Source organism: Equus asinus, chromosome 3 (genome assembly GCF_041296235.1).
Source record: "Equus asinus isolate D_3611 breed Donkey chromosome 3, EquAss-T2T_v2, whole genome shotgun sequence".
In the NCBI taxonomy this organism is placed as follows: Eukaryota; Metazoa; Chordata; class Mammalia; order Perissodactyla; family Equidae; genus Equus; species Equus asinus.
The window spans coordinates 9,209,441-9,235,862 of record NC_091792.1 but is presented as its reverse complement, the minus strand read 5'-3'; the positions used below and the strand labels follow the sequence as shown (position 1 = coordinate 9,235,862).

The 26,422-nt window shown below is 37.3% G+C and overlaps 1 protein-coding gene across 1 annotated transcript in view; it reads left to right on the top strand.

Annotated features, from left to right (window-relative positions):
• The window catches only part of LOC106840255 (bifunctional heparan sulfate N-deacetylase/N-sulfotransferase 4), a 268,031-nt gene that overhangs the window by 159,494 nt on the left and 82,115 nt on the right, over nucleotides 1–26,422 (top strand). The window contains exons 5-6 of the mRNA XM_044767308.2: nucleotides 8,699–8,884; nucleotides 9,252–9,380. Of these exons, the coding sequence (XP_044623243.1) occupies nucleotides 8,699–8,884; nucleotides 9,252–9,380 (315 nt within the window). The remainder of the gene's footprint in view (nucleotides 1–8,698; nucleotides 8,885–9,251; nucleotides 9,381–26,422) is intronic.

The following is a 26,422-nucleotide window of genomic DNA, read 5'->3' as shown; positions in this document are numbered from 1 at the left end:
AATTAGAAAATGAAGGGCATTCTAGCCAGCGTTAAAAAGGGAAAGCTGCCATCTTCAACTTGTCTGCTTCACACACACACACACACACACACACACACACACTCCTAGCCATTCCACCAAAACTAGGACTTTGTTCCATGAACATAGGCCATCAGGTAGAAGATTGAAAATATAGTTATTTAATGCTTTCTGTGTATAAATACTTGAGATACTAAGAATGGAGATAGATTAGATACGCTATTTACTTGAGATAAAATTACAAATGAACATATTGTGAAAATGGTGTGATTTGTATTAGGCAAAATTATTTTGAGTACCGTCTTTTTTCATGTTTCTACTTATAGTAACTATAGAGATGATGTGATAATGGAATGGATAATACTATTCTTATTTCCAACTTACTCAACACATTTAAGAATCTTGAATGTGATTATTTCTTCCAGGTTAAAGGTATTGTTAGAAGCTCTAAATACTTAATAGCTGGTACCGTTTCTCTTGTTACTAAATTAAATCTAGAATTAGATCTTTCCAGGCAGCAAAGGCAACAATGAAGGGAAAAGTACAGAAGTGCAGTTCTGGCATTTCCTGATATATCCTGATATCCCATCTTTGCTGCTCCTCTTTCTTCCCAGGTTCTTGCTTTCCTCCTTATTCAGCTTAATTTAAGAACCAATTATTGTAAGCATTCCCTTGAATACACCAGAACTCTCTTACACTTCTTGATTCATCATACTCCACTATAAAGCCTCAACCCCGTTTGACTCCAAATCTCCACCTAGTCTGTGCGTATACTCCTGAAACTGCATGTGGCTGGGACCAACAATGAACTGTTCTCACATCAAAGACCTCAAGTGGACCCTCCATGCTGCCTAGAAGTAACACCGGAAGTCCTTATTTTGTTCATAATCCTATTCTCCTCCACCACTGTTTCATACCTTCTTCCTGCAAACTACCTCACGTCTTACCCCAGCTTCGCTCTCAACTGATGGTCTTCTTATTTCACTGAAAAAAATACCAATCAATTAGAAAAGAACTCCCACATGCTCCTGTTACTGCAACTGCTACTTCAACATGATGATCACAAAATGGAAATACAGTAAGAGGTTTGATTTTAATTTGAAACATGTGAACATGTCTACAGAAAAAATGTAAGAATTATAATAATTTTTACAGCTTAGTCTGGCGATCATAATTATTTAGTAAAATCTTTTTGAATATGTAAGTATGACTTATTAACATAAACTGTGTTCACAGTGCCGTAAATATAAATTGTGGACTGGCATCTTGTGAGAGGAGCACACGAGCTTGGCTCTTGAAACAATGAATAAAAGAAAGAGAAATGCAAAGGCCAAATTTAGTACTTTTGCACTTAATCTCATCCCTTCCCAGCTGTTCAAGAACCTCATTCTAGCAGTTCTCCCCTCGTTCCTAAATCATTTCCCTCTCTCCAAACATACTATTTCACCCACCTTTAGATAATCCTGTGTTTAGGTTGCTTCTCCCTCCAGCTACAGCCCCATTTCTAGATTCTCTATTTTAGCAAAACTTCTCCAAATAGTTGTTATACTCACTCTTTCCATTTCAGTTCCTCTTATTCTCTCTTAAATCTACTCTGATGTGCTTGCCCTTCACCTCTCCACCCTTCTCTTGTCCAGTTCACCAATGGACATCCAGTGTTAAACCAATGGCCAATTCTTAGTTCTTATTCCACGTCACCTATTAGCGGCATTTGACATGTTGAACTCAAGACTCTTTTCTGAAACATTTTCTTCAGTTGGCTCCCATTTCATTGTAGATTCCTGGTATTCCGCCCATCTCACTTGCAATACTCTTTCACAGTGTATCTTCTGGATTTCTTCTCCTCTTGCTGACTTCTTAATTTTAATATACCTCAAAGATCTATTCTTAGACCTCTTCTTTTCTCTGCTTATGCACTCATTCTGTTGGTGATCTTAATGAATCTTATGACTTTAAATAAAATCTATATATTGATAACTCACCAAATTTAGATCTGCAGCTGAACTCTCTCCTCTGAATGCTAAACTTGTTTGACTTCGTTCTTGATGTATCTAATTGGATGTCTAATCTCAAACACATGTCCTATCTTTCTCCTCAAAACCTGTTTAATTTTTAAGCTTCCCAGGCTCACTTGATGAAAACTCTTTCTAGTTAAGTACTTTCTCTCATGTTCTATATTCAGTCTATCCTTAAATCTTGTGGCTCCTCCTTCACAATATGTCCAGAATAAAATCACTTCTCACCAGCTACATTGTCTCCACCATGGTCCGAGCTATCATTGTCTCTCACCTAGATTGTTTCAATAACCTACTAACTGTCTTCTGCTTTTCTCCTTACTTCCTATAAGTCAGCTTTCAACATAGCAGCCAGAAGAATTTTTTTTAATGGTAGGCTAGATCGTATCAGCTGTCTGCTCAAAACTTTCCAGTAGCTCCTGATCTTACTCAGAGTAAATACCAACACCCTTATAGTGGTATATAAGGACCTAAATGGTCTGCACCCATTCAGTGATGCTGCATCGTACAGCCCCTGTAAAAGCATAGTCAAGTGAATGGTGCCCCCTGGAGTTGTTCAGTAAATAACTTATAAGGCTGTTTGTAGCAACCCTGCCTCTTGACATCATCTCTTGTCACTCTCCCCCTTTGCTAACACTGCTCCAAAAACAATTGAATTCTTATTCTTCTTCAAAATACTTGAGGTGCTTTCAACACAGAACAATGTTGGTACTTTCCCCCCCTGCCTGGAATGATCTTCCCCAAGTTTTCTGTATGGCTTAATCCCTCGCAACTTCAGACCTTGACTCAAAATATTACCCTCTCCATGACTGAAACTCATATCCCTTCATTCATTCTCCTCCCTTTCTCTGCTTTATTTTGCTCCATAGCTCTTAGCACCTTCTCATATTGTATACAATTTACCTTTTCATTTTGTGTAATCTTAGTCTCACCATACCAAAGTATAAGCTCCCTGATGGCAGGGATTTCTGTCTGTTTTGTTCAGTGCTGTATCATCAGTGCCTATAATGGCTCCTAGTACATCATAGAACATAATAAATTATGTGTTAAATAAAAGAACTTAATGAACCAAAATATGTTGAACATCTTGTCAATAAAGTAAGAATTCTGACCGCCAAATTTAGCAAAGCAGGTGCCTAATCAACCACATTTTGTCTAGTGTGAATGAAGACTGACTTAGTTTTTCTGTTAGTTCCCTTTAAGCTGCAAAGTAGACCTTGAGCAGGGTCAAGAATATTAAAGGGAGGTGTCTCAATTGCCCAAAATAGCTCTACTTAAGATCGGAAAGTTCACACTGTAGAAGCAACACCGTTGCTGTTCTATTTCTTTTTCAAAAGAAAAATCCATTTGTAACACAGAGCTCTCCAGAGATTTGTTACCGTTTACTAGGCTTCAGTCCAAGAAGTGTCAAGACTGACCCAGCCAATTTCCAGGGTCACACAGTCATTGCTTTTATCACTTATGAAAACAGAAGACAATTTCAGTTCCCAAAACACAGTGGAAAATCAATGATCCTAGGATCATTCTCAAAGTTGACAATATGATTCCAAGTCCTTATTAAAAGGAAAAATAGATAATGAGGTCTATTTTCTTTAGCACCAGTGTTGCTTACTAGAAGTTGTATATTTAGGAGGACAAATCAATATTTTAAAATTCAACAGGGTACTGTTTAATGCATTATCTCTTTACTACAAGTACATTCATTTATGAGATCATTATTTCATTTACTTTCCTTTTATATTCATTTATTAAACATCTATGGTAAATTTATTTAATAACTTTTTAAATTTATTATTTCCTTTAAAAAATATTTACTAAACACAACAATGTGCCAGGCGTGCTGCTAAGCACTGGGCACATAAATCCATCCTAAGTATATTATGGGCTGGTTTCGTAAGCCGTATCTCCTGGAGTGCAAACATATGGTCCTACTAATAGGGAAAATGACATCTGCCTGAGTTTTCTTTCTGTATCAAGACCTCCATTCCTTCTTCAGGTTTCTGTCCTGCTATTTGTGAGAGATCCAGGAATGTCGCCTGTAAGTCCATGAGCTCAATCCTCCCAACTCCCCTTTTTCTCGTTTTTTTCCTCCAGTTTCCTATGGTGTGTGAGGTCTTCTAAAAAGTGTCTACCGGTGACTGACCAGAGTGCTGCTCGTGCTCACCTATGGTTCTTTCTACCTCTGCATGTGATGCCTACATAGGTCTTGATCCATTTACTAGGATGGGTTATCCTCAGGAAGGGGTGTTACAATGCATGCTGGCATAGACGTGGTTGCGGTCATCAAAATTAATCCATTAGAGCAATGTCCTTTCAATAGGATTTGTCCCCCTTCTTTATGTTACCTACATTATATGGTTTCACTACAGTATTGACGTGTCAAATACCTGTGGTATCTATTATTTAAATAAACTAGTGCCCTGTTTATTTTCTCTATACACTAGCCATTGACTGATCGGTACATAAGATTTAATAGTCATATATATATATATATATATATATATATATATATATATATCACGATAGTATCCAGCTAGACAAATAGGTGTTTGCTATATATCAATGAGTTTCCTTGGAGAAATATTGGGCTATGGTTTAGGAAGCTCTTCCTTTGTTTTCCTAGAATTCAAACCACTGACATCTCACCTGAACCCTTTAAACCTTTTATACTTATAAAAAAGGGGCAAAGACCACCTGTATTAGTCAGACTTCCCTGCTAGAAACAGAAGCCGCTTGGAGTTATTTTAAAAAGGGAAAGGTTTTATTCAACGATTTAAGTAACTCCAAATACACTGAAAGGGCTGATGGAGCAGATTCTAGGCTCTTCAGCCTCCAGGGACTGGCAGAGCCAGACAGAATTGAGTCCCTAGGGCAGCGACTGCTTCTGAAGCTACCACTGGAGCTCTGGAGTAAGCAGTTAAGTTTCCACCACTGCCTTGCAAAAGGGCACCACATACTGCTTCAGGAAAGCCTGCTGTGTTTGAGATCTTACCTGCCAGTGTAGGAGCCAGGAGTTGCCAGACATTAGCCTCTGTCCACCTACTGCTTTCTGGACTCTCTCCTGAGTACTTCTAATTGGCTGAATCTTGTTTGCATAAAAAAGGATAGCTGCAGAGGAGTTTGCAAAAGGTATAATTTTGCTTTATAACTTCTCCAAGTAAAAATAGAGTGGATAGGAGTTCCAGATCAGAAATATATGTTAAAATCAATTCCCTTTTGTCAGCACAGTGCTTCGGGTCATTAACTGGCGGGTCACAGTGGTAGCAACTTAGTAGAAAGGCAAACGCAAAATCTATGAATTTAGAGGACTTGGGTACAATTCTAGCTCTGACATTTGTGAACATGAGCAAGTCATTTGCATTCTCGGAGCCTCAGTTTCCACAGTAGATAATAACATCCAGGCCATCTCACAGGGCAATTATGAGTATCACGTTAGACATGAATGTAAAAACACATCATAAATATCAGGTACTAAGCAATTGCAAGCAGATATGATCAGTAGGAATGATCAAAGAAAAATTAAATGAGATCATGCCAGCTACTGTTAGAGGTTCAGTGCTAAATATATTTTATTTTATTCTACGTTTTGAAAACTGGTGACCCTGTTTTCATATGGTCTGCAAATTACCGTATTATACCATTTCCCAATCAACTGGGAATTTAACATAACTGGAAAAATTAGATCGTGTTAAACTCCTCTGTAAATGTTTGTGGTGTCGTCTCATATTGTAACACCATAGAATTCCTAGATCCTGTAAGAGATGCTGTTTTAATAAATAACAAATGCCATATTTGAATTAGTTTATTCCACTGCTAGATGTACATTTTTATAGTTTCAAATGTTTCCAATATTCACATTAGAAAGTCTTTCAAATTTTGTAATTTTTGTGATCGTGTATAAATATGATGTTTAGTTCACTTTTTAGTTGACCAAGCCTCTGTGAAATGGGTTTTACACTCTGGACAATAAAGAATGAAGGTTTCTAGCTCAGCAAGCTCTTTGATAACAGAAAAAGAGTTTCTAGGGAATTTATTTTTCATTGTGTGTTATCATTTAGGTTGAAAAAGTATAAACTCATAATTATCTAGTGTGATTTATTATTTTGATTGAGCTCTGCTTGTCAGTGTGATAAGATGACCTTATGAGCAGTATAACATCGAGCCCCTAGAAATCAATAAATATAATAAAATCCTTTTACTGCCCCTTCCTTCCTGCTCACCAAATCAATTGCTTTTTAGCTTCTGGTTTTTCATGAAAGTTCTACAATTCATTTCACTACCTGTCAAAAGTGAAATGTCTTTTTTTTTTCCTGAAGAGATACAGTTGTTTGATATTTCTTTTTTTTTTTTTTTTTTTTTTTTTTAAAGATTTTATTTTTTCCTTTTTCTCCCCAAAGCCCCCCGGTACATAGTTGTGTATTCTTCGTTGTGGGTTCCTCTAGTTGTGGCATGTGGGACGCTGCCTCAGCGTGGTCTGACGAGCAGTGCCATGTCCGCGCCCAGGATTCGAACCGACGAAACACTGGGCCGCCTGCAGCGGAGCGCGCGAACTTAACCACTCGGCCACGGGGCCAGCCCCTGATATTTCAATTTTCTTCACAATTTTATTTTCAATCTCTTTGTTTCTGGAACATCCACATATTTATTTCGTGTCCTAGGCCCCAAATTTGGAATAAAATATTATACAATGGTAGAAAATGAGGACTAATAAAGTGATTAGCGCAGACTGTTAAGATTCATGCACTGTTGATTTCGTTATTTTTCAAATCATAGGACAACACGATTACAAAACCTCAGTATGAACCAGTTGAAGGAATAATAAGAGGATAACAGATTCTTTTTCCCTTTCTCGTAAATCGGGAATACTTCGCTAAGCAGCAGTCACACAAATTCTTACCAGATCAAGGGATTTGAACACACTTGACCCTAGATTTCTCTCACGAGGAAGTTCATCTGTGTGTCATACCTAATGCATCCACATCTTGGCTTCCCGATAATGCTCATCCTCAGAATGCTTTGCAGCAATTAACTGGGCAACGTGGAACTAACCAGAGAGAACTAAGGCATTTCCCAGTGCATGGCCCCCAGTCGTGAGTCAGGGAATGGTAGCAGCCTGCTCCCTCTGGTAGCTTCCAAGTAGTTCTGTGACTGGACTTTTTCAAGCTTGCCTTGTATTAAAAATACAACCTCTGTGAAGAAGTATTTTTCTTCTACACACACAAAGAAATGAATTTGCCCTAGTACCTATAGCAAAAGACTCTGGCTCATTTTATAGCATTGATTTCATATTTCAGTCTTTCCACGGAGTCATTTATTGTAATAGATGTTGGAAAACACGTAGTCTTGGTGAAAGAGAGGTGAATTTGGCTATACAATGAGGGTCATTGCCTGAAAGGAAGAATGATGGAGCTTTGCGAAATATTTAGGGCCTATCTTCTGAGCTGAGTGTGGCATATGATTTAGGCTTTGTAGATATGTGATCCATTCACTGCTTGCTTATTATGCCAGACTGATTCTTCTCCTATGCTGTGTGCCATGTAACAGAAAATATAAATGGCAATTGTCAACACTTTTGTGTTCTGTTTATTGATTCAATCAGCTTTCATATATTACTGTATATTGTCATTTAAAACCTCAATTGATGAGAATCAATCCTACAAGGAGTCTTTATAAAGCAGATAAGCATTTAAACGGAAAAGTATAAAGAAGCAGGAATTAGAAAACTGAAGATCTATAGCACGTACTTTACAACATAATACCATTCTTTAGTAATTTTTTCTTATTCTTATTTTAAATTTATACCTGTTTTCCTTTAGAATTGACTGTTTAGCCTAGGCAAGCATCTGATAGTAAACTGTATGTTTCATAAAAATAAATTGATTTGCTAAGGTCCAAAACCAAGGGGAGAATCTTAATCCTTACTCTTTCCTTACCCTCTGTACCCAAAACATTATTGGATGTTGTATGGCGTTTATCCCCTGGCTTTTATTCCTACCACCAATAATGTGGTTTAGGTACCCATGTTCCCTCTAATCTCACCATTGCAATAGCTTCCTAATGCACAGCCTTGATTCATTCCTTCCCCACTTCTAGTTCATCTTAACATGTTGTCACCAGATCCTTCTTCCTAAAACATAAAGCAGATCATGGCCCTTCATGCTCAGAGAGCTTCCATATCTATCCTGTTCAAATAGAATTAATTCATCAATTCAAAATCCCTCAGTTTATCAGTAAAGGCTCATCACTTTATGGTCCTACTTACCTTTCTGGTTGTCTTCAACATCATGGGCACACACACACACACACACAGAGTCCTCTTCCATCTCTCACATTTGAGTGCTTGTTCAAGTGACATTTTCTTTTCTATATCGATCTGAGGAAAGGCCATGTTCTCTGCCTATCTTCCTCCAAAACTTTCTATATTCAAAGTTCAGAATTAATCTCACCCACACACCACATTCCCAAAGTATTTACTATGTCTGTCCTACCACCAGAGCTCCTTAAGTTTACGAGCTACCAAAAGACAAAAACTCCATCCTATTAGTTTTTATATTGCTCATAGCTAGCATAGAACTCAGTGTGTCCTAAATGGATGTTTGTGGAAACAATTTTAATAGAATTCAGTTGACCACACTTCACATGATGCTGTTCTGACTTCCTTTTAGGAACATGGGATACCCATCAACATGGGCTACGCAGTGGCGCCACATCACTCAGGGGTCTACCCGGTTCATATTCAGCTGTATGCAGCTTGGAAGAAGGTCTGGGGTATTCAGGTCACCAGCACTGAAGAGTATCCACATTTGAAACCTGCACGGTACCGAAAGGGCTTCATTCACAATGGCATCATGGTGAGCACATACTGCTGTGTGTATTGAAGGCTCTTAATATCTACATGTGGAATGAAGACAAAATGTAACTTCAAACCACTTTTACATGAGTATCATAAATTCCTAACATCCCATAGTTGTGAGTGGTCACAAATTAATACATTGTTTGGCTATAAGCTTGCTTCTTAAGCTGTGGGGTGGTTTTAGCAAATCCAAGACGAGCTCAAAATATTGGGAATGAGATTCATATAGATCATCCACTGAAGTTTCCAAACTGAAATTTTGTCTGGCGATTCGATACTACTGAAGACTTTCTCTGTGTCTATTTGTTTGGGTGGCTTTGAGAGTTTTCCAGGCAAAGTGTACTGTTTTTCCCCCTTTTCCTCAGGTCCTCCCTCGACAGACCTGTGGATTGTTCACCCACACTATTTTCTACAAAGAGTATCCAGGAGGACCCCAAGAATTGGATAAAAGTATCAGAGGAGGTGAACTTTTCCTCACAATCCTTCTAAACCCAGTATGTATCCTATTTATGCTTTTTACAGTAATAACAGAATTTTCAAATATGTGTTTCATTTTGTTTCTGTTGTCAATCTTTTCACAAGACTAGTTGGTAAATACCAGTCCCACTGGGGAGAAATTAGATTACGTCTTCAAATTATTAAATTCCTTTGTGATCTTCAATCAAGAAAAACAGATTTGTTAAGAAGCATGTGTTGAATATAACAATTAAATGTAATGTAAGTTCTCAACGTTGACTTCTATTCTCGAATTGTAGTAAAGACATATTAATGTGCAGCTCTCTAGCTAAAAACTGACATTCACAATATCATCCATGATGCGTACTTTGTCCATGAGTTGAGTTTGCTTCTGGCTCGAGATATTGGTAGGCTCACTTCATCCAGTCTCTAAAAATGATCACAATTCAAATTGGGTTGAAAATATGTAGCTAAGTGTTATCTCTCTATAGTAGGGTCATCTGAGGCCTTTTTGAAAATCTTGACTAATTTTATTTGGAATCAAAGATGAAGCATTTAGCCCTTTTTTCTTTAATTTTGTCTTTTTGTCTTTCCAAGCTTTGCCATTTTATTTCCTGTTATATGTGGCAAAGTATAGCAGTGTGGGAATGTATTAAATAATGGTGGGATTATTTCAGTTTTCTGACTTTTCTCCCATAAAGTTTCTGTTTCTGAGGTCCTAAGAAGCATGTCCCCTTCTACATCCCAGTGCACACAAAAAATGTGAAATAGTGGGTGGTATGCCAAGCACCTATTTAGTGTAAGAAATTTCCATACTCAGAGAAAATGATTCATGCTTTAAAGAAAACTATAGCTCAGTTGTCTCTGGTGAAACTCCAGGTATGCCTAAAATGAATTATTTAGATAAGTTATGTCTGGTATTTTAAATTCTTGATTAAATAAAAACCTACATTGTGTAAAAATGAAACTTATAAATTAGGTTGGAGGGGTAGGGAAGTATGGAGAAAAGTGCTTTAACCAAATATGAGTAATCAAAAAGACCTTCCCCTCAAACTACATGGCTATTAAAAACAAAAGAAAACAAACCCAGAAGGCCTGTTGTGTTGGATGGCCCTAAGTTAGGGAACAGCTTGAATGCTCTACAATCTTTAGCAAGAAACTGTTTCTCAGAACTTGCTGCTCTTCTGTAAAACAAGCTCGATGAACTAGACAATCTTCAATGTGCCTCAAAGGTATTCCTTAAGGAGATAAATCTGAGCTATTCCATCTTTTTGGATATAATTCAAACTCATTGACACTGAAAAATGCCAAGGATATTCTAAAAATAATTCTTGGAATTTGAGGTGTGCATGTGGGAGATGAAAACAAATGTGGGAAACCTTTCTCTTTGTCCCTTCCCTTGCCAATTGAGACTCTGATCTCCACAGGGGCAAGGGCCACTTCCTCACACCGTTTCCATTCTGGGGCTACACATCTGACCCCACATTTGCTCTGGTCACCTCCTCAGGGGAAGTGGGTAAGCATCAGGACTGATGGTCGCCTCCCCTATACCTTCTGCCCTCAGATCTGTGTCACTGCTGTTTCTTACCTGGATGTCCATGCCTGCTTGTCATTAAGGAGATGGATTTATAACTGCTTTTAAAATTTTTGAATTCTGTACCCCTCATACAGCGTCATTCAGAGACTTATGGTTAGTTGGTCCTTTAAATAAGATGGAAGACTATTTAGCATGTAGTATTTCTATCTTGAGCACTTGTGTTTGTATTCTGAGAGCCAGTTTCCAAAGGAAAGATTGATAATTGCATCATTTTAGATATCAAAGTCCTTTGGGGAAATGTTTTCAGTGGGAATCATTCAACATCCATGACATCATCCAGAGAGAGGACCACTTCCTCTCCCTGCTGTTACAACTGACTTCAAACATCGAAAGTGATGTTTGTGAGGACTTATAAGTAGGATAAGTGATCACTAATGTTAGTATAAGCTCTAAAGATTAAAGGCCAATCCAACTTTATTTTGTTTTTTCATTAGTGATCTATTCTTTCACATCATAGAAATGCTATAGACTTTGTATATTATGACATCTCTCTTGTATGGTGATTTTCTCTGTGGATTTGTAAATGATCTATAGATTTCTGTCCTTAGTATTGGCTTTTTAGTATGCTGATGAACGGATGAATAAGGATATAGACAGCATGACATAAAGCCGGCAGTGATAGTAAATACACCCGAAGATAATAAGTCCAGTTTTTCTTAGCATATTGGAATGATAAACCAAATCTAGCAAGATGAAATTTAACAGAGAATAATGAATAGCCCCAAAATTGCCTTAAAATAAGATAGTGGTAAAATTCCAGCATTATATAAGGATAAACACTATGTGAGGATAGGTTAAATCTGCCAGAAAAATGCATGGGTGCATCATGACATGTTAAGTTCCTAATCACTGAAGTTATCCAAACCTAAAGTTTAAAGGAATGTGAAATCTATTACTTTTAATATCTCATCTGATGCTAAAAGTCTGAGATTCTACTCTCATCCAGTTAAGTCATGGGGTATCTTTCATTGTAAAACATAAACAAATGTAAAGTAGGTTTAATTTGAAATATTACAAACCAGCATTATGAATTTGGTTATATTCTATGACTATAAGGTCAGAAGAAAAGGGGAAAAGGTAACTTATCAACATGCATGAGAGAAAAAAGAATGTATTGAGAGAAGATGTATTGAGGGAAGTAGAGAAGAAAAATTTTTTTCCGTCATCAGTATGCTAAAAGAAATATTATTGCCAAATTTAGCAGAACCATTCTGAATTGATTGGTAGTTTCTGGATTTATTTGTTCATAAGCATCCTACGAGGCTAACAAAAGCTGGAAAAAGTATATGAGGGAATATCCTGGACCCTCCCTCTCTGGAATACTGTAAAATAGAACCAACAACTATACAGTTCTTTCTTACTGCCTTGGGAGTTCATCTGCCTTAAGGAAAGGGACTGCATTAAACAACCTTGAAAAGTTCCGCATATTTTTTTTCTGCTTTATAACTTCTCTGATCTGCTGTCAAAAGGCATGAACCATACCAAGACAGCGTAGTTTCTCTCCTTGTCCAGCTTGCAATTTAGGGATTCACATTACTTTGTGTTGCCCTGTTCTAGAATAGAACTGTATTCCTCTGTGCTCAGAAGTTTCTGTTATTTTTCATTCGTGCATTTTCAACAGTTTTTTAATTTTTATTTTTATTCTAGCTGGTATCCTGTTTTCATAGTTTTACGCATTTTAAAATGTCATTATTTTCTAATCGAGCATAAAACAGAAAATGCAAATTAAAATACGTTTTGACTCACATATGAACTCCTGTTACTGTTTCGTATTAGGTCTTTTGATTCAGCAAACTGCAAGGAATAAGGTTTCTTGATTTGTTTGGATACCAACTTGTTTTGCCCACATGAATCTAACAATTGAAAATTAACTGATATGAGGGCCATTTGAATGGCATTTCAAAAGAATAGCTGGGCATCTGTCCACTTAACATTCAGTGAACTTCCTCTTATTTTTCTTAGATTCTATCATGACCTCATCACGTACTGATATTTTCCTACACTGTTCCACACTTGTCAAATACTAACATGTATTTCCCTGGTGCCAAATCCTTCCTGTATTTTCAATATAATCTTTGTTCAGACAGGAAGAAATATAATTTAATCATGTATGAGGTGAAACAGCTTATACTAGGTAACCCACCATCATTCAAGTCGAGACAGCACCCTATAAAATATGCAGCAGCTGACAATAGTAAAGGAAGTCTGGAGTCTTATCAGATGGTGTCACCAGTAACTATAAAAGCTTGAAATATATATGCCTTACTGGATTTATTTTTTTTCTAACTCATTTTAATTTTGTGCTATACAAAGAATATTATGAAAACAGAATTTTCTACGTTTTGACAGATACCTTTAAAAATGCTCAGATTCTAGAATGCTTTAAAATAGCAGTGCTGGATCCAGGAAATCTGCTATGTTTTCCAAAGTTCAGAGCAGTGTCTAGACTCACTAACCCTTGCCTGTTCTGTTGGCCAATTGCAAATTCAGGTGAGTAAAAAATATGCACCTGAAAGAGCAGTGTACTTGAAATTGACAGTAGAGTATAATGGAACTGCAATGATATACTTCTCCATGTGCTGTCTGCTGAACTTTCATACACCCAGTCTGGTTAATGAGCTTTCCTTCTTCGTGTATATCAATCTCCGAGGTCGTGGAATCTACTAGCAGGTGCAGTACATTATGGATTAGTGCTGGCTCTTCAGACAGATTAGAGAAAAGGCAGCTGTAAGGCATAGGAAAACATCGACATGAGATAACTGGAACTGAACTTTTTCTTTTTAAAGCTGAAGTAATATAGAACCAGATAAGTAAGATAATTCATAGAAACATTTTATGTGCAACACAACCAAATAAAATGCAAGAACCACCCCACGTCTGTTGGAGAGCAGATTATAAAGAATTACTGATTACTGATAGCAGGGCATCCAAGTATTCTTTGACGATTGTGATCTTGATTTTCTATAAATGCCGTGCTTCATAGAAAATTATCACAATCAGATAAGATTTCAGGTAGAACAAAGAAATTACATATTACATCAAAATATACGTCTTTGTAAAGTAATGCTTTGATATTTCTAATGTAGGGTCATAGGAGTTTTTATATGTGTCCCAGCAGTGTTTATGTTAAAAAAATAAATTAACTTCTAACTGCCCTATGATAGCGAAATCTGCTTCTTATCTGGGCAGGGACTTTGAAGCAATTAGTGTTATTGGGAGCGCTGGGGCTTCGAGCCTGGGAGGACAGCCACCAACTGTGGGAAGAATGGACCCCTGTGGAGGATATAGATTGTGGAAAATTCTATTTCCACTCACTGAAAGACCTGCAGTCGCCTCTTTTTTTCCTTTATCTGTTTTTCTTTTTTTTTTTAACTTTTCTTAAAGATTTGCAGGACTAACCTTTACAAACGGCCGTGAATCACCACTTGTGCAGAGCTTTCCATGCACAGCAGGGACTTCGTAAAAGCTGGAGTCAGCGAAGATCCATGGCCTCATAATATGTATGATATTATTCTTCTGTTAACACTGAAAACCAGGATCAGAGTCAGTACAAGGATCTGGAGGATGTGGAGAAACTTTGCTTTTTCCTTATTTTGGGGGAGTGGAGGTTTTGTTTAATTTTCCACAGTAGGATTTACTTGGAAATTAGTAGTTCAGAATGTAAAGTGTGCCACCACAAAAGAACAGAACATTTTTGTGTCCTAAACCTGAACTCTGTCTTCTTATCAAATAAGAGAGCGATTGCTATTACTGTGTAGACACGCATCTTTCTAATGCAATGGTTGCTCCAGTTCCTGATGGAAGACAATTTACATTCTTATGTATTTCTAGACCATGAAAAGTCCATAAAATGGCATTGTATTTTTTCAATTTTGTTTCCCTAGAAAAATAAATTAAAGTAGCAATGTTTTCTTGGGGATGTCTATTTCATCTAGTGTAACTGGATAATTTAGTTTTCCCAAAACACGTTATGAAAGGTGATGGAATAGCTCTTTAGCATAAATGAATTTTCAACAGCAAAAAAATACAATGTCCTATTTAAATGGATGTTAGTCAATAGAGAAACCTTTATTTCTGTTTCTATTTTGAGGTCTGTAATTTATAAATCTTAGATGCATAATGCTCTTGACACTTAGGGATAGTTTGAAAGCAACATCAGTGAATTCATGATAAAAAGAAAAAAAACCTTTTCTGTGTCAGTGTTCATATGACTTAGACATATGGTGGGATAGTAGGAAAGATGGTGGGTTTTGTGAGAGTCCACAAAATTAAAACTGAAAACAAGGCTGGCCCAGTGGCACGGCAGTTAAGTTTGCACGTTCTGCTTCGGCAGCCTGGGGTTCGCTGGTTCGGATCCCAGGTGCGGACATGGCACTGCTTGGCAAGCCATGCTGTGGTAGGTGTCCCACATATAAAAAAAAAGTAGAGGAGGATGGGCATGGATGTTAGCTCAGGGCCAGTCTTCCTCAGCAAAAAGAGGAAGATTGGCAGCAGTTACCTCAGGGCTAATCTTCCTCAAAAAGAAAAAACAAACTGAAAATATATGGAGTTTTTTTGTTTGTGAATTTTCACCCCACTGTGGAGTTCAAAATTCTTGATTTTATAATCTCTCCCACTAATTACGTAACATCCAAATATTTCAATACGTCTTGTGTCTTTTCCTTAATATTTATTTCTTTATTTTAATGTACAGTGAAGCAGAATGACTATTTTGGATCATTTTACTTTATTTCACTTTGTTTATTCCTACTTCATTTTCCCCTGGCAACTCCTCAGAGTTAGATAGTGTGAAAATAAAAATATGAACTCTTTTCTAAAACATGTTGATATTTTCATATTTTTGTATTTCAGAAAGCCAGATTATTTTCATCTCAATTTTTCCATTAGTGGCTTATATGCTGATATGATAAGGAGTTTTTATGTAAAGCAAGTTTTATGTAAACTTGCTTGCATCTATTGAGGAATTAAAAAGAAACAGTTGTATAATTTCCATCCATCCAGTCTTATCTGCAGATGTCCAAAAGGGTTCTTTCACTAAAGTTAGTTTGAGTTTATATCTATTTGTTAAATTTTTCTTTGAGATTTATCTAATCTTAAATGTAAAAATTATTGTTAAAAATAATTGGAAATCTGGTGCTTAATTTAAAAGAATTGTTCAATGCTATCTATTCTTAGAGTGCAAACCCCACTACGTGTATCTCAATCATTTTATTTCTTCATTTATTTGATTTTTTTCAAGGAGATCTTCTTGAGGAGTCACTATATAAAGATTCTATTGTGTGTATGTTCATGCGTGTGTATAACTCAGTGAAGGAATGCATGAGAATGCCGTCCAGAGGAGTTGATATTTGCATGGAGTTGAGCAACAATAGGGATTCATTAGACAAAGGGGTAGCTGCTGGGGTTCTGGAGTCAGAGTTTGCAGTAGGAGGCTTTCCATTTGGAGGGAAGAGATGTACAGAGTTATAGATGATAAAATGATCATAACAAGTTTGGGAACTGTAAATGTGTGGGTTTCAGAGGAGCACAAGATGAAGATAAAGTTGTAAGAGTGGATAAGAGGAATATCATGAAGGTTTTTGTATGACGTTGACAGTCTGAATACTATTATTCTGGGTCTATTCTGTATCAGAGGGCCTTAATATGTACCCCCTTCTGCCTATAACACTTCTCCATCCCTACTACTCCTACCTTAACCTCATTATTTTCCCTCAGATCTTACCTCTACTTTCTCTTCCTCACCTGGGCCCCCTCGCAGGTTTAGGTCAGCTCTCACTGCTGTACGTACACGTGGAGCCACGTGCACAATACTGCCCACAGTGGCACCTTTATGTTTAGTGAGTATTGTCTTCCTCACCCATGCTTTCTGCACCCCAGGCATGCAGTGTTGGCTCAACAGATATTTGCTGAATAAATCAATACGTGACAATTATAGCGTGAGAACTGCGTGTGTCCACCACATGCTGCCTCACAGGAGTTGTTAAAGCTGTGTCAAAGAAAAAAGGGCAAGGAAAGGAAAAGAAGGGACAAATAGGGGAGGTGGGGGGAGACAGGAGAGGAGAGGGGACACATGGAAGGAAAAGGAAGAAAGAGGAGTTGAGGATGGGAAGAAAGGAAAACTGGGAAGCCATCCTTCCTCTTTTAAAATCAGATGGGCGACAGGAACATAACTGTATAATCTAGTAAGCAAAGCTCGGAATACCTTGTTTTATTTTCTTTTTCCTAGCTTACTAAATACTGAAGAAAAAGTCATATGATTTCGCTATGCTTCGGAATTTCCCTGTCTGTAAAATGGGGGAAATAATGTTAGTTCCCGTACTGTTTTACACAGATAGTATGAGATGGGACACAAAGCAAGTGCTTTGAATTTTCAGAGAAAATATAAATAATTTGAATATAATTCTTATTTGAAAAAGTAGAAGTGTATATCATCTTTATTACCAAATGGTATTTGAGATGTGTTCGCCGCCCATAAACTCTGGGCTTGTTGACGGGGTGCATTTTGCTTGGTTGCTGCACCTTGCCAGAACACATCCATCATAAAGACGTTCTCTGTTACAAAGGTTTTTAGTTCATTATGTCTTTTGCTTTTGAAAATGTTCTTGGTTGTGACACTTTATTGTGCTTTCTGAGCTATTCTTAAATGATAAAATTTCTTTCATTATTCTTTATTCCAGTGAAACAAATTGAGCCATCAAACGCAGCCCTTGCTTGGTCCGTTAAGACTGCTTTTGTAATTTGGTTTTGTTGTCTGCCAAAGTGCCTCAGATATTTTTGTCAAAGGTTTCTGTTGTTAGTGTTGCTGATTTTAAAGTCTTTTTTTGTTGTTGTTAATAGAGAGGTTTTCTGGAAACACTGAGTCCATACTTTGTTAATATCTAATAGCACTGACTGTTGTGGGAATTTTGCTCAAATGATGGATAAACGGAATTATAGCAATCTCTGTGTTTAGTACATAATGTACATAAAAATTAATGATATGAAAAATGGAAGACCTTCCCAACTGTTACACAATTATAGATAATTTATATGAATGAGTTGAACTAAATGATAATAAGAAAACACAACACCCCAAACCAAATAGAAAACTCTGGGCGGGATTTCATTACTTTTCACAAGGGGAAAGGATCCTCCTCATGTCTCTAAGCATTGATCCTTTAGCTCTGTCTCCATTGAACTTCACACCTAACAGAACAGTCAGTGTTCAGTTACCTCTCTGTGAGAACAGGAGCTAGAGCCAGAGAAGGAACCGAGAAATGTAGAAGTAAAGAAAAGGTCATGTTCTTGGAAATGGAGTTCATGACGACTGCCCGCCTCCTCCAGCACTGTATGAAAATTACTAGCTTAAGCAATGTAGAAGATAAAATTCCAAGCATGAAGTGTTTGTCTGATTTATAGTTGTCACTTTTAACACAATTTAGGGTATTCAATAATGCCATTCACAGCATAAAGTGTAAGTAGCGGAATTTTGCTCCTTCTTGAAGCTGTTATTATATCCACTTAAATTCTCTTTCACACACAGGTACACACTGAAATCAAATGTGAATAAAAGATGTGACTTGAAAATTGCCATCCTCCTGCAATTTCTTTTCAGAAGTCCATTCTGTAGTTCGCTTAAACAACTTGCTCGAGCAATCAAATCTATATAGGCAGAGCTTTCTACATGGGCTGAGATGTTATGCTCATAAACACAAAGAGTTTAGGAATTACGAGCTATTTAGAGAAATAAAAAAGAAAGTTAAACACGTCACATTGCCTCAAATCGGAAGCAGCTTTTATCCCGTCTTTTGCTGAATGCATCTTAAAAAAATATATGCTATACCTCATAATGACCCTTGAGTCTTTAGTGATTTCAATTTTTAAAAAGAAGCCCATGTATAAGCAAGCACAGTGATAGTGACTTACAGTGTAAGGACTCACTGGCTTAATTACTATCGGTTTAGAAATGACCTAGAGAGCGGGAAAACCCCAGTAGCATCAGGAGACATTCCTTTTACAAGTTTGTGTCCCTAGTAGGTCCTATTATATATCTGTTGAATGAATAAATCCATCAGTATTTACTGTCAACTCTACTTTCAAAATATATCCCAATTAGTGCTTTTCTCTCCATCTCCACAGTGAGCCTGCTAAACAATGGCTCCATTGTCTCTGCCCTAGAGAGATGCTGCCATTCTGGCTACATAGAGTGCATCTTCCCCAGAGCAATCAGAATGGTATTAAATGCAAGATAAAGCATGTGAGGGCCATTCTTAAAGCTCCTCCAATGGCTTCTCATTTAATCTTAGAATAAAATTCAAACTCTGGTCCACGACCTGGCCCTCTCCTGGCTTCTCTACATGGATCAAGTTCCACTCTGACCTTCACTGACTACACTCCATGCTTATTTCTGTAAATTCCTTCAAATATGCCAGGATTGTTGCCCCTGAGGGCTTTTGTGCTGCGTCACTTTGCTTGGAAGGAGCTGCTTTTTTTGTAAGCCTGATTTCTTCTACCTTTCATGCCTCTGGTCAAAAGTTACCTCCAAGAGTGGTTGCCTGACCTTTCCTTGTCACTCTCTGTCACTTATCTGTCGTATTTTTCCACGGTATTTACCACTCTCTGGAGCAGTCTTGTTGATTTATGTGTTCACCAACTATCTCCCTTCCCCAATTCCATTCGCCATCCTCACACCGCCGATGATCCATCCACATTAGGTCCATGAGTCCAGCAACATTTATATTGGGCTGAAGGGTGCAGGGAGGATACACCTGGCATAGAAATTGCTAAAACGTTTGCTTGTTAACCGCTGTGTATCCCTGGATAGATACTTTTGTGAGCTTTAGAAGTGATCATTAGCCAAAGACTTCAAATATTACTGTGCAAATGAGAGCAATTGAGTATATTTGACAATTGTTTATTTGCTTGTTTGTTTTGGCACACATGGATAATTTTACAATTTTTATTGGGAACAACATATACCTAAAGGTTTTTTAATGTTTATGCAAATTTGACTTAAAGTAGTATTTCATTTTACCTAACCAAACTCGTTAGATCAATATCTGCCTAAAATCAGAAAAAGATACCTAGTAATCATTTCCTAAGAAACACAATCAAAATCTGAGATCTGAGGGCAAAATTTATAAAACTCTTTTGATAGCCAAGCTATCTTCAATACCCACTCAAGTGTTGACACCCATTGCTTTTGATGTGCTAAAGGTCTCTTTGTTCCATTTATAATAACTAGTACTTATTCAGTGTTTCCTATAATTACTCTTCTAAATGCTTTGTATGTACTAACATATATAATCTTCCTAACAACCATATGAATTGGATGCTATTATTATCCCCTTTTTCTGAATGAGAAAACTATCCAGAGAAGTGAACTCATGAGTCAAGCATTACGCAGCTAGAGAGCAGCAGAGCTGCAATTAGAACTCAGGCTTCCAAAACCCCCACTCCTTTAGCAGTACATTACCCTGTCTCCTCAAGTCAGACTACTGCCAGAATAGTAATATAACTTGGAAAATAAAAACCTGTCTTCTTGAGGGAGAGTGATTTTAACAGCAATAACTGTACTCCATCAACTTCCAGGGTTGAATATGTTTATGTAATGCAGATATATATATATATACCTTTCAGAATTCCATGCTCACCTCAAAGCTGTAGGCTCCTCGATTCATTCAATAAACAACCATTAAATATTATTAGTGTGCCAGAGACATAAGAATACAAGGGTTCAGTTCTCAGACTGGTGGGAGAGATAAATATACAACAGAATGTCTGGATGAGGCTTGAGAGCTGTCAAAAGAAAGCATGGAAATACAGGAAAGTGTGTGTGGGAGGGGAGGGGATTTCACTTCCTGAAAGAATCAGAAAAGTCTACAAAGGCGATGCGACATTTGAGCTGGACAGAGTGTGTAGAATTCTGAGTATCATTGGAGGAGAAGGGTGTTCATGCTGTGGGGAAGCTAATGAGCTATCAGCTGGAGGCATATAAAGAAAATAGTGTGGAAAGAACAAACAATAAAAGAGGGGGTAAGAGTAACAGGAGAGAAGGAGTCTGGCTGAGGGCCTGTGGCTACACCTCGCAGGTGTTTGTGGATCCCACGGCCAGGCACCTAGGTGGGTGAGGCATGGGATAGTTGGGTCTAGAGAGAAAGCTAATATTCTTATTTCTTAGTATTCAAGCTATTCCATCAGGACGTTCCTTGAAAAGGATAGTTTTTCTCTCATCAGACCATGAGTTTGCTAGAACCTTCAAAAAACTGTCCACATCTCAAGGAGCACAGGAATAATCTCGTTAGTCTATTGCTCACGAATGAGATCTAAGAAACCAACAGCATGTGCTGTCCTTTCTTTCTAGGCTGTCTTTGCACAACGAACAATCTCGGGATTCTAAAGATCAGCCTTTTCAACCTGATTGTAAAACTGTAATATATGGGAATACTGCAATTTTGGATCCATGTGTTTTTTTTATCCTACTTTTTTCCTTTCTTCTTTCCTTCCTTCTGTCTCTCTTTCTATCTGTCTCTTTCTCTCCTCCCTCCTTCTTTTCTTTCCCTTCCCCTCCCCTCCCCTTCCCATCCTCCTTTTTCCTCCTCCTCCCTTCCCCCTTCTTTTTCTTTCTCCTCCTGTTCTCTTTAATGAACAACCCCAGTTCATTACTTCTAGAATCACTATATTATTAGACCACAAAAAACAGGTAGTAATATTACACTATCCACTGACTTTTAATGTCAATGACAATGATAAAAATAATAGACTCTGATGAACAATCAATGAAGTAGTTTAAAATGAACTTATGTTTAGAAAAAGACACAGGCTTTATACTACTCCATTTAGTCTCTTTAATGAAGTGTTTTCTGTGTAAAAAAAAAAAAAAAAAAAAAACAGGAAGAAATCTGTTAAGAGTTTGTCCCTACCCAAGAAAAACAACTTTTTTAACTTTTAATTTCAATCATGAAAAGAGGGCTGTAATTCTTTGTACATTTTGACTGTTAACAAGTTGATGATTATCAAAGACAACTGAATTTAATATCTGGTATATTTATCTTAACTTCTTTTTTTTTTTTTTTTTATTGGCACCTATGCTAACAACTGTTGCCAATCTTTATTTTTTTTTTCTCCCCAAAGCCCCCGGTACATAGGTGTGTATTTTAGTTGTGGGTCCTTCTAGTTGTGGCATGTGGGATGCCACCTCAGCATGGCCTAACGAGCGGTGCCATGTCCACGCCCAGGATCTGAACCCTGGGCCGCAGGAAGCAGAGTACGTGAACTTAACCACTCGGCCACAGGGCCAGCCCCCATATTTATTTTGACTTCTAATTAGACTTCTTATGAACCTCATTGCATCCTACCTGGTGTCAGTGGGGGTAAAATAGTGAACCATGAAGAAATAAAAACAAATTCAAGTAGGACTGATTCACTGGCCCCCTCATGGCATTGACCAGTCTTTTGAGGTTCCCTCCCATGGATCTGACAGTTTTGTGGTTCTGTTCTCAGCAGACTCAGCAGAGAGGCCACAGAGCAAACTGCCTGTTCATGATGCTGGAGAAGCCCCGAGGACAGGGCGAGGTTAGCGAGGACATTCGCCTTCAGGGATCTTACCAATTCTCTAGAGGATCTTCTTTCAGGGTTCTTCTCTAGAACTTTTGCTAAGGAGTATGCTGTAGTATTCAATTTGTTCTTCATTTTAAAATTTCATTAGGATAGTGCCAGTTTAATATTGTAAGAGAAAATAAAGATCACATCAACATCTGTAGTAAAGGAGGAAATACAGGAGCAGACATAAAAAATGCCCCTATCTCTACTTGCCACTGTCTTGAGTCCAGGTTACCTATTCTCTGCCTGGCGATGCTAGGAGTGAAAGAGAACTTAACAAAACACTAAAGGGAAACAAGCAGTTACTGTTGCCTTTCAAAAGATAGTGATTAAAAGCATAGATTGGAGAAGGCTGGCCCAAAGGTGTAGTGGTTAAGTTCCTGCACTCCACCTCAGCAGCCCAGGGTTTACAGGGTCAGATCCTGGGTGCATACCTACACACTGTTCATCAAGCCACACTGTGGCAGCATCCCACATACAAAAAATGGAGGAAGATTAGCACAGGTGTTAGCTCAGGGCAGATCTTCCTCAAGCAGAAAAAGAGGAACATTGGCAATAGATGTTAGCTCATGGCCTCTCATCCTCACCAAAAATAAAAAGAAGAAGAAAAAAAAAATGAAAGAAAGCATGGACTGGAAATTCAAGTACTCCCCATCTCAATTTCCTGCTACCTCAGCTTTAACATAAGCAAATTACAAAACTTGAATTTAGGCCAGTACTGTGATTGTTGAAGTTTCAAGGAAATCTAGAAGAAAGGTACTAATTCTGAAAGAGTGATTGTTACCTGATTAAAAAATAAAATATTCCCCATAGTTTACACACAGTCCTCAGGTTGTATTTAAAGTATTTAAAGGCTATTAAAGCATGTTTACTGTTTCTTTCCTATGGGTGGTGAAAAGTAAGAAATTCCCTCTAATAGAGTTATATCCAACAGGCTTACACCATATCAATAAAAATGATTTTGAGCAAGTATCCACAAAATATTCAGAAAGATTTATGTATAAATTAAATTCATTCTTACTGTACCGATGCATTACTATACCATATACATTATGTTGACATGCAAAGTAAATACCAATAAAATCATAATATTTTCTTCTGGAGATGTGTTTATTAACCCTGCTGGGGTTCTTGTATTCTGGGGACCACTGCAGTAGTAGATTGAAAAGTTAATTGAGAAACAGAAAAGTATTCTAAATTTGCAGAAGAAATTTCACGTCATTGAAATCTATTGTTCAAAAACGAAAGACATGGGTTATGGCAGTGATCTCATTCTATCTATCCCACTTCATTTTTTCTGTAGGCCAGTATTTCTCAAAGTATAGCAGATAGTTCCTGTTCAAATCACCTGAATCAGAATGTTGAGGTTTGGGTAGCTCTGAGTATCAAAATCAACATTTCAAGAAATTGTATTGTTTATACTAAAGTTTGTAAAGCACTACTACACACAAAAATAATGATCAGATTTTGGGGGGAAAATAATGTCTTTTGTATTGAAAATTTTTAGAAAATTATATTTCCAACATAGGTAACTTAGAATCAAAAATGTTAATTAATAAAATTTGTAAACGCTCGAAATTAACCTCTAATCTTAGAAGTATCGTGAGGAATTAAGATCACAACATCAATATTTAACATACAATGTTTTTTTCTTAAATAATACTGGAGGATATAGCCACGTTAATTATTATTTTTGAAGAATAATTTTTTTTTGTTCTTTCCGTGGCTCATGACTTCATGGTCAAAAATTGGATGTGGGTGAGTTACATGAGCTCAATAATTTATGAATGCTCCTGGAGAACTTATACTCTAATATTACTGGGAAAGCCAGAATCAGTAGCCATGCTCTCCTGGGAAAATATTGTAAATTTCCATTTGAGTAAGGTATGGATATATTGCATCCACCTTTCTTTTGGACCTTGATTCATAAAAATATGTCCCTTTCACATGGGTGGGATATGTAATCATTTACACTCATAATTCCCACATCAGCTATATAAAATAGAAATAAAAACAAATTATTCTATATGACAATGAGTTATTTTATTATTTTGGCAATAATGACCTCAATGGTGAAGCAGACACCATTCTTGCCCAAAAGAATGAATTTAGATACACTATCTTTTCTACAATTTAACATGAATACAAAATAATTTTCTAAGAGAATTGTGACCACTTCTGAAGAAACATCCAGCAGCGATCTTTGAGAAAAGGTGCGATGGCAAGTGTTCTTGTTAAACTTCTTGACTTTATTAATCCTACCACTTTGCTTCCTGCCTGCTTGTTCATGCCCCTGGGTTCAGGTTAAACTGCCAGCATGAAAAATGGCACTGTAAGCACTCCAGAACCATCCTTTCAAGTTCATCCTGAACCAATATCTGTCAGCTATTTATACTTGCGGTGAATGATTTAGAGCCGATGAAATCCTGCCCTTTCTTCAGATACTCTAACATCTACTTGAGGATTTGGGCAGACAAGAAGAGAGCTATATTCCCACGCCATTCTCGTCTCCAACAAGGCTGTTCCCTGTCACCCTCCTTATAAGGGATGCTTTTAAACTAAATGGTGCATATGTGTGACCATAGACTTTCCAAGAAGCAGTTTGTTGATCTCATCATTTGCTGCATTGCTAGTGCCATCCCTTTGAGGATCTTGAAGGAAATTCCTGAAAAAGCTCAGTATCAGAAATAGCTATGATTGTCCTGAGAAATTGCTCTCTTTCAATCTTATAAAATGGTAATTTGCATAACTGACTAGTTTCCCCCTTTTCACTTTGGCTGTTAGAAAGCTTAGAGCCAAATTTCTGTTCCACTGGTAGCAGATTATTTTTTTAAACATATTTTATTAGACTGCTTGGCTACATCTAATGCCTATAAACTTTTCTCTCCTTCTCACCTACCTTTAGTTTATGTTGTATATGCTTCTAACCTATCTTTATATACTTTCTGGAACTAGGTAAATGATAGTGCTGGAAAGATAGTGAAAATCATGAAAAGAAACTGGGGAAATAAAAATAATTTTTAATATAATTTTTTAAGTACTGTAATAATTCCATACTTTTTATAATGAATTTAATGATAAAAAAATATGTCAGGAGAACATAGAAGGGTGTTTTAAATTCTTCATTAGCTAGCACATTAGGAGAAGCTATTTTGAGGTTGCAAAGGAAAAAGTGTTTAACCCTAACAATATTTTTATCTTTTTCGTATGGAAGAGCTACAAAAACTTAAAAGGAATGAAATATTTGATCATTCAGCTTTCTCTGAAATATTGTTCACTCATTCCACACATTTTTATTGAGCAGCTCCTCTCTGCCAGACAGCATTCCAAGCCCTGGGTATAGAGGAATGAGAAAAAAACTGTTGCATTTTAATGAGATTATATTCTAATGGAGAGAGACAGAAAATAAGATAGCAAACAAATAAAAAAAAGTACACATAAGAAAAATAAGGAAAGAGTGAACCGTGGTGTATGAATAGATGTTACAGAGGGTGGTAAGGGAGGCCTCCATGATGAGGTGATATCTGGCAGAGAGTGAAGTGACCTGAAGCAATCATGAATGTGGACACATGTTGGAAGAGTGTACCAGGCAGAGAGGCCAGCAAACGCACAGGCCCTGGGGCAGAATTTGCTTGGTCTGTTTAAGAAGCTTCCAGAGTTCTGGTGTGGTTGAGGCATAGTGAGCAAAAGAAGTGGTTGGAGATAAAATCAGCAGAGTAACAGGACCAAATTGTGCAATGCCTGTGGGTCATGGAAAGACTTTGTATTTTACTCTTTATATTTTTATTTTGTATTTATATACATGTGATGTGAGACATGGGAAGGTTTTGCACAGGGGTCTCATACAGATTATTTCTTTTGAGAAAAGGAAGGGAGATGAGTCTGTAGTCAGCAAGTGTGGAG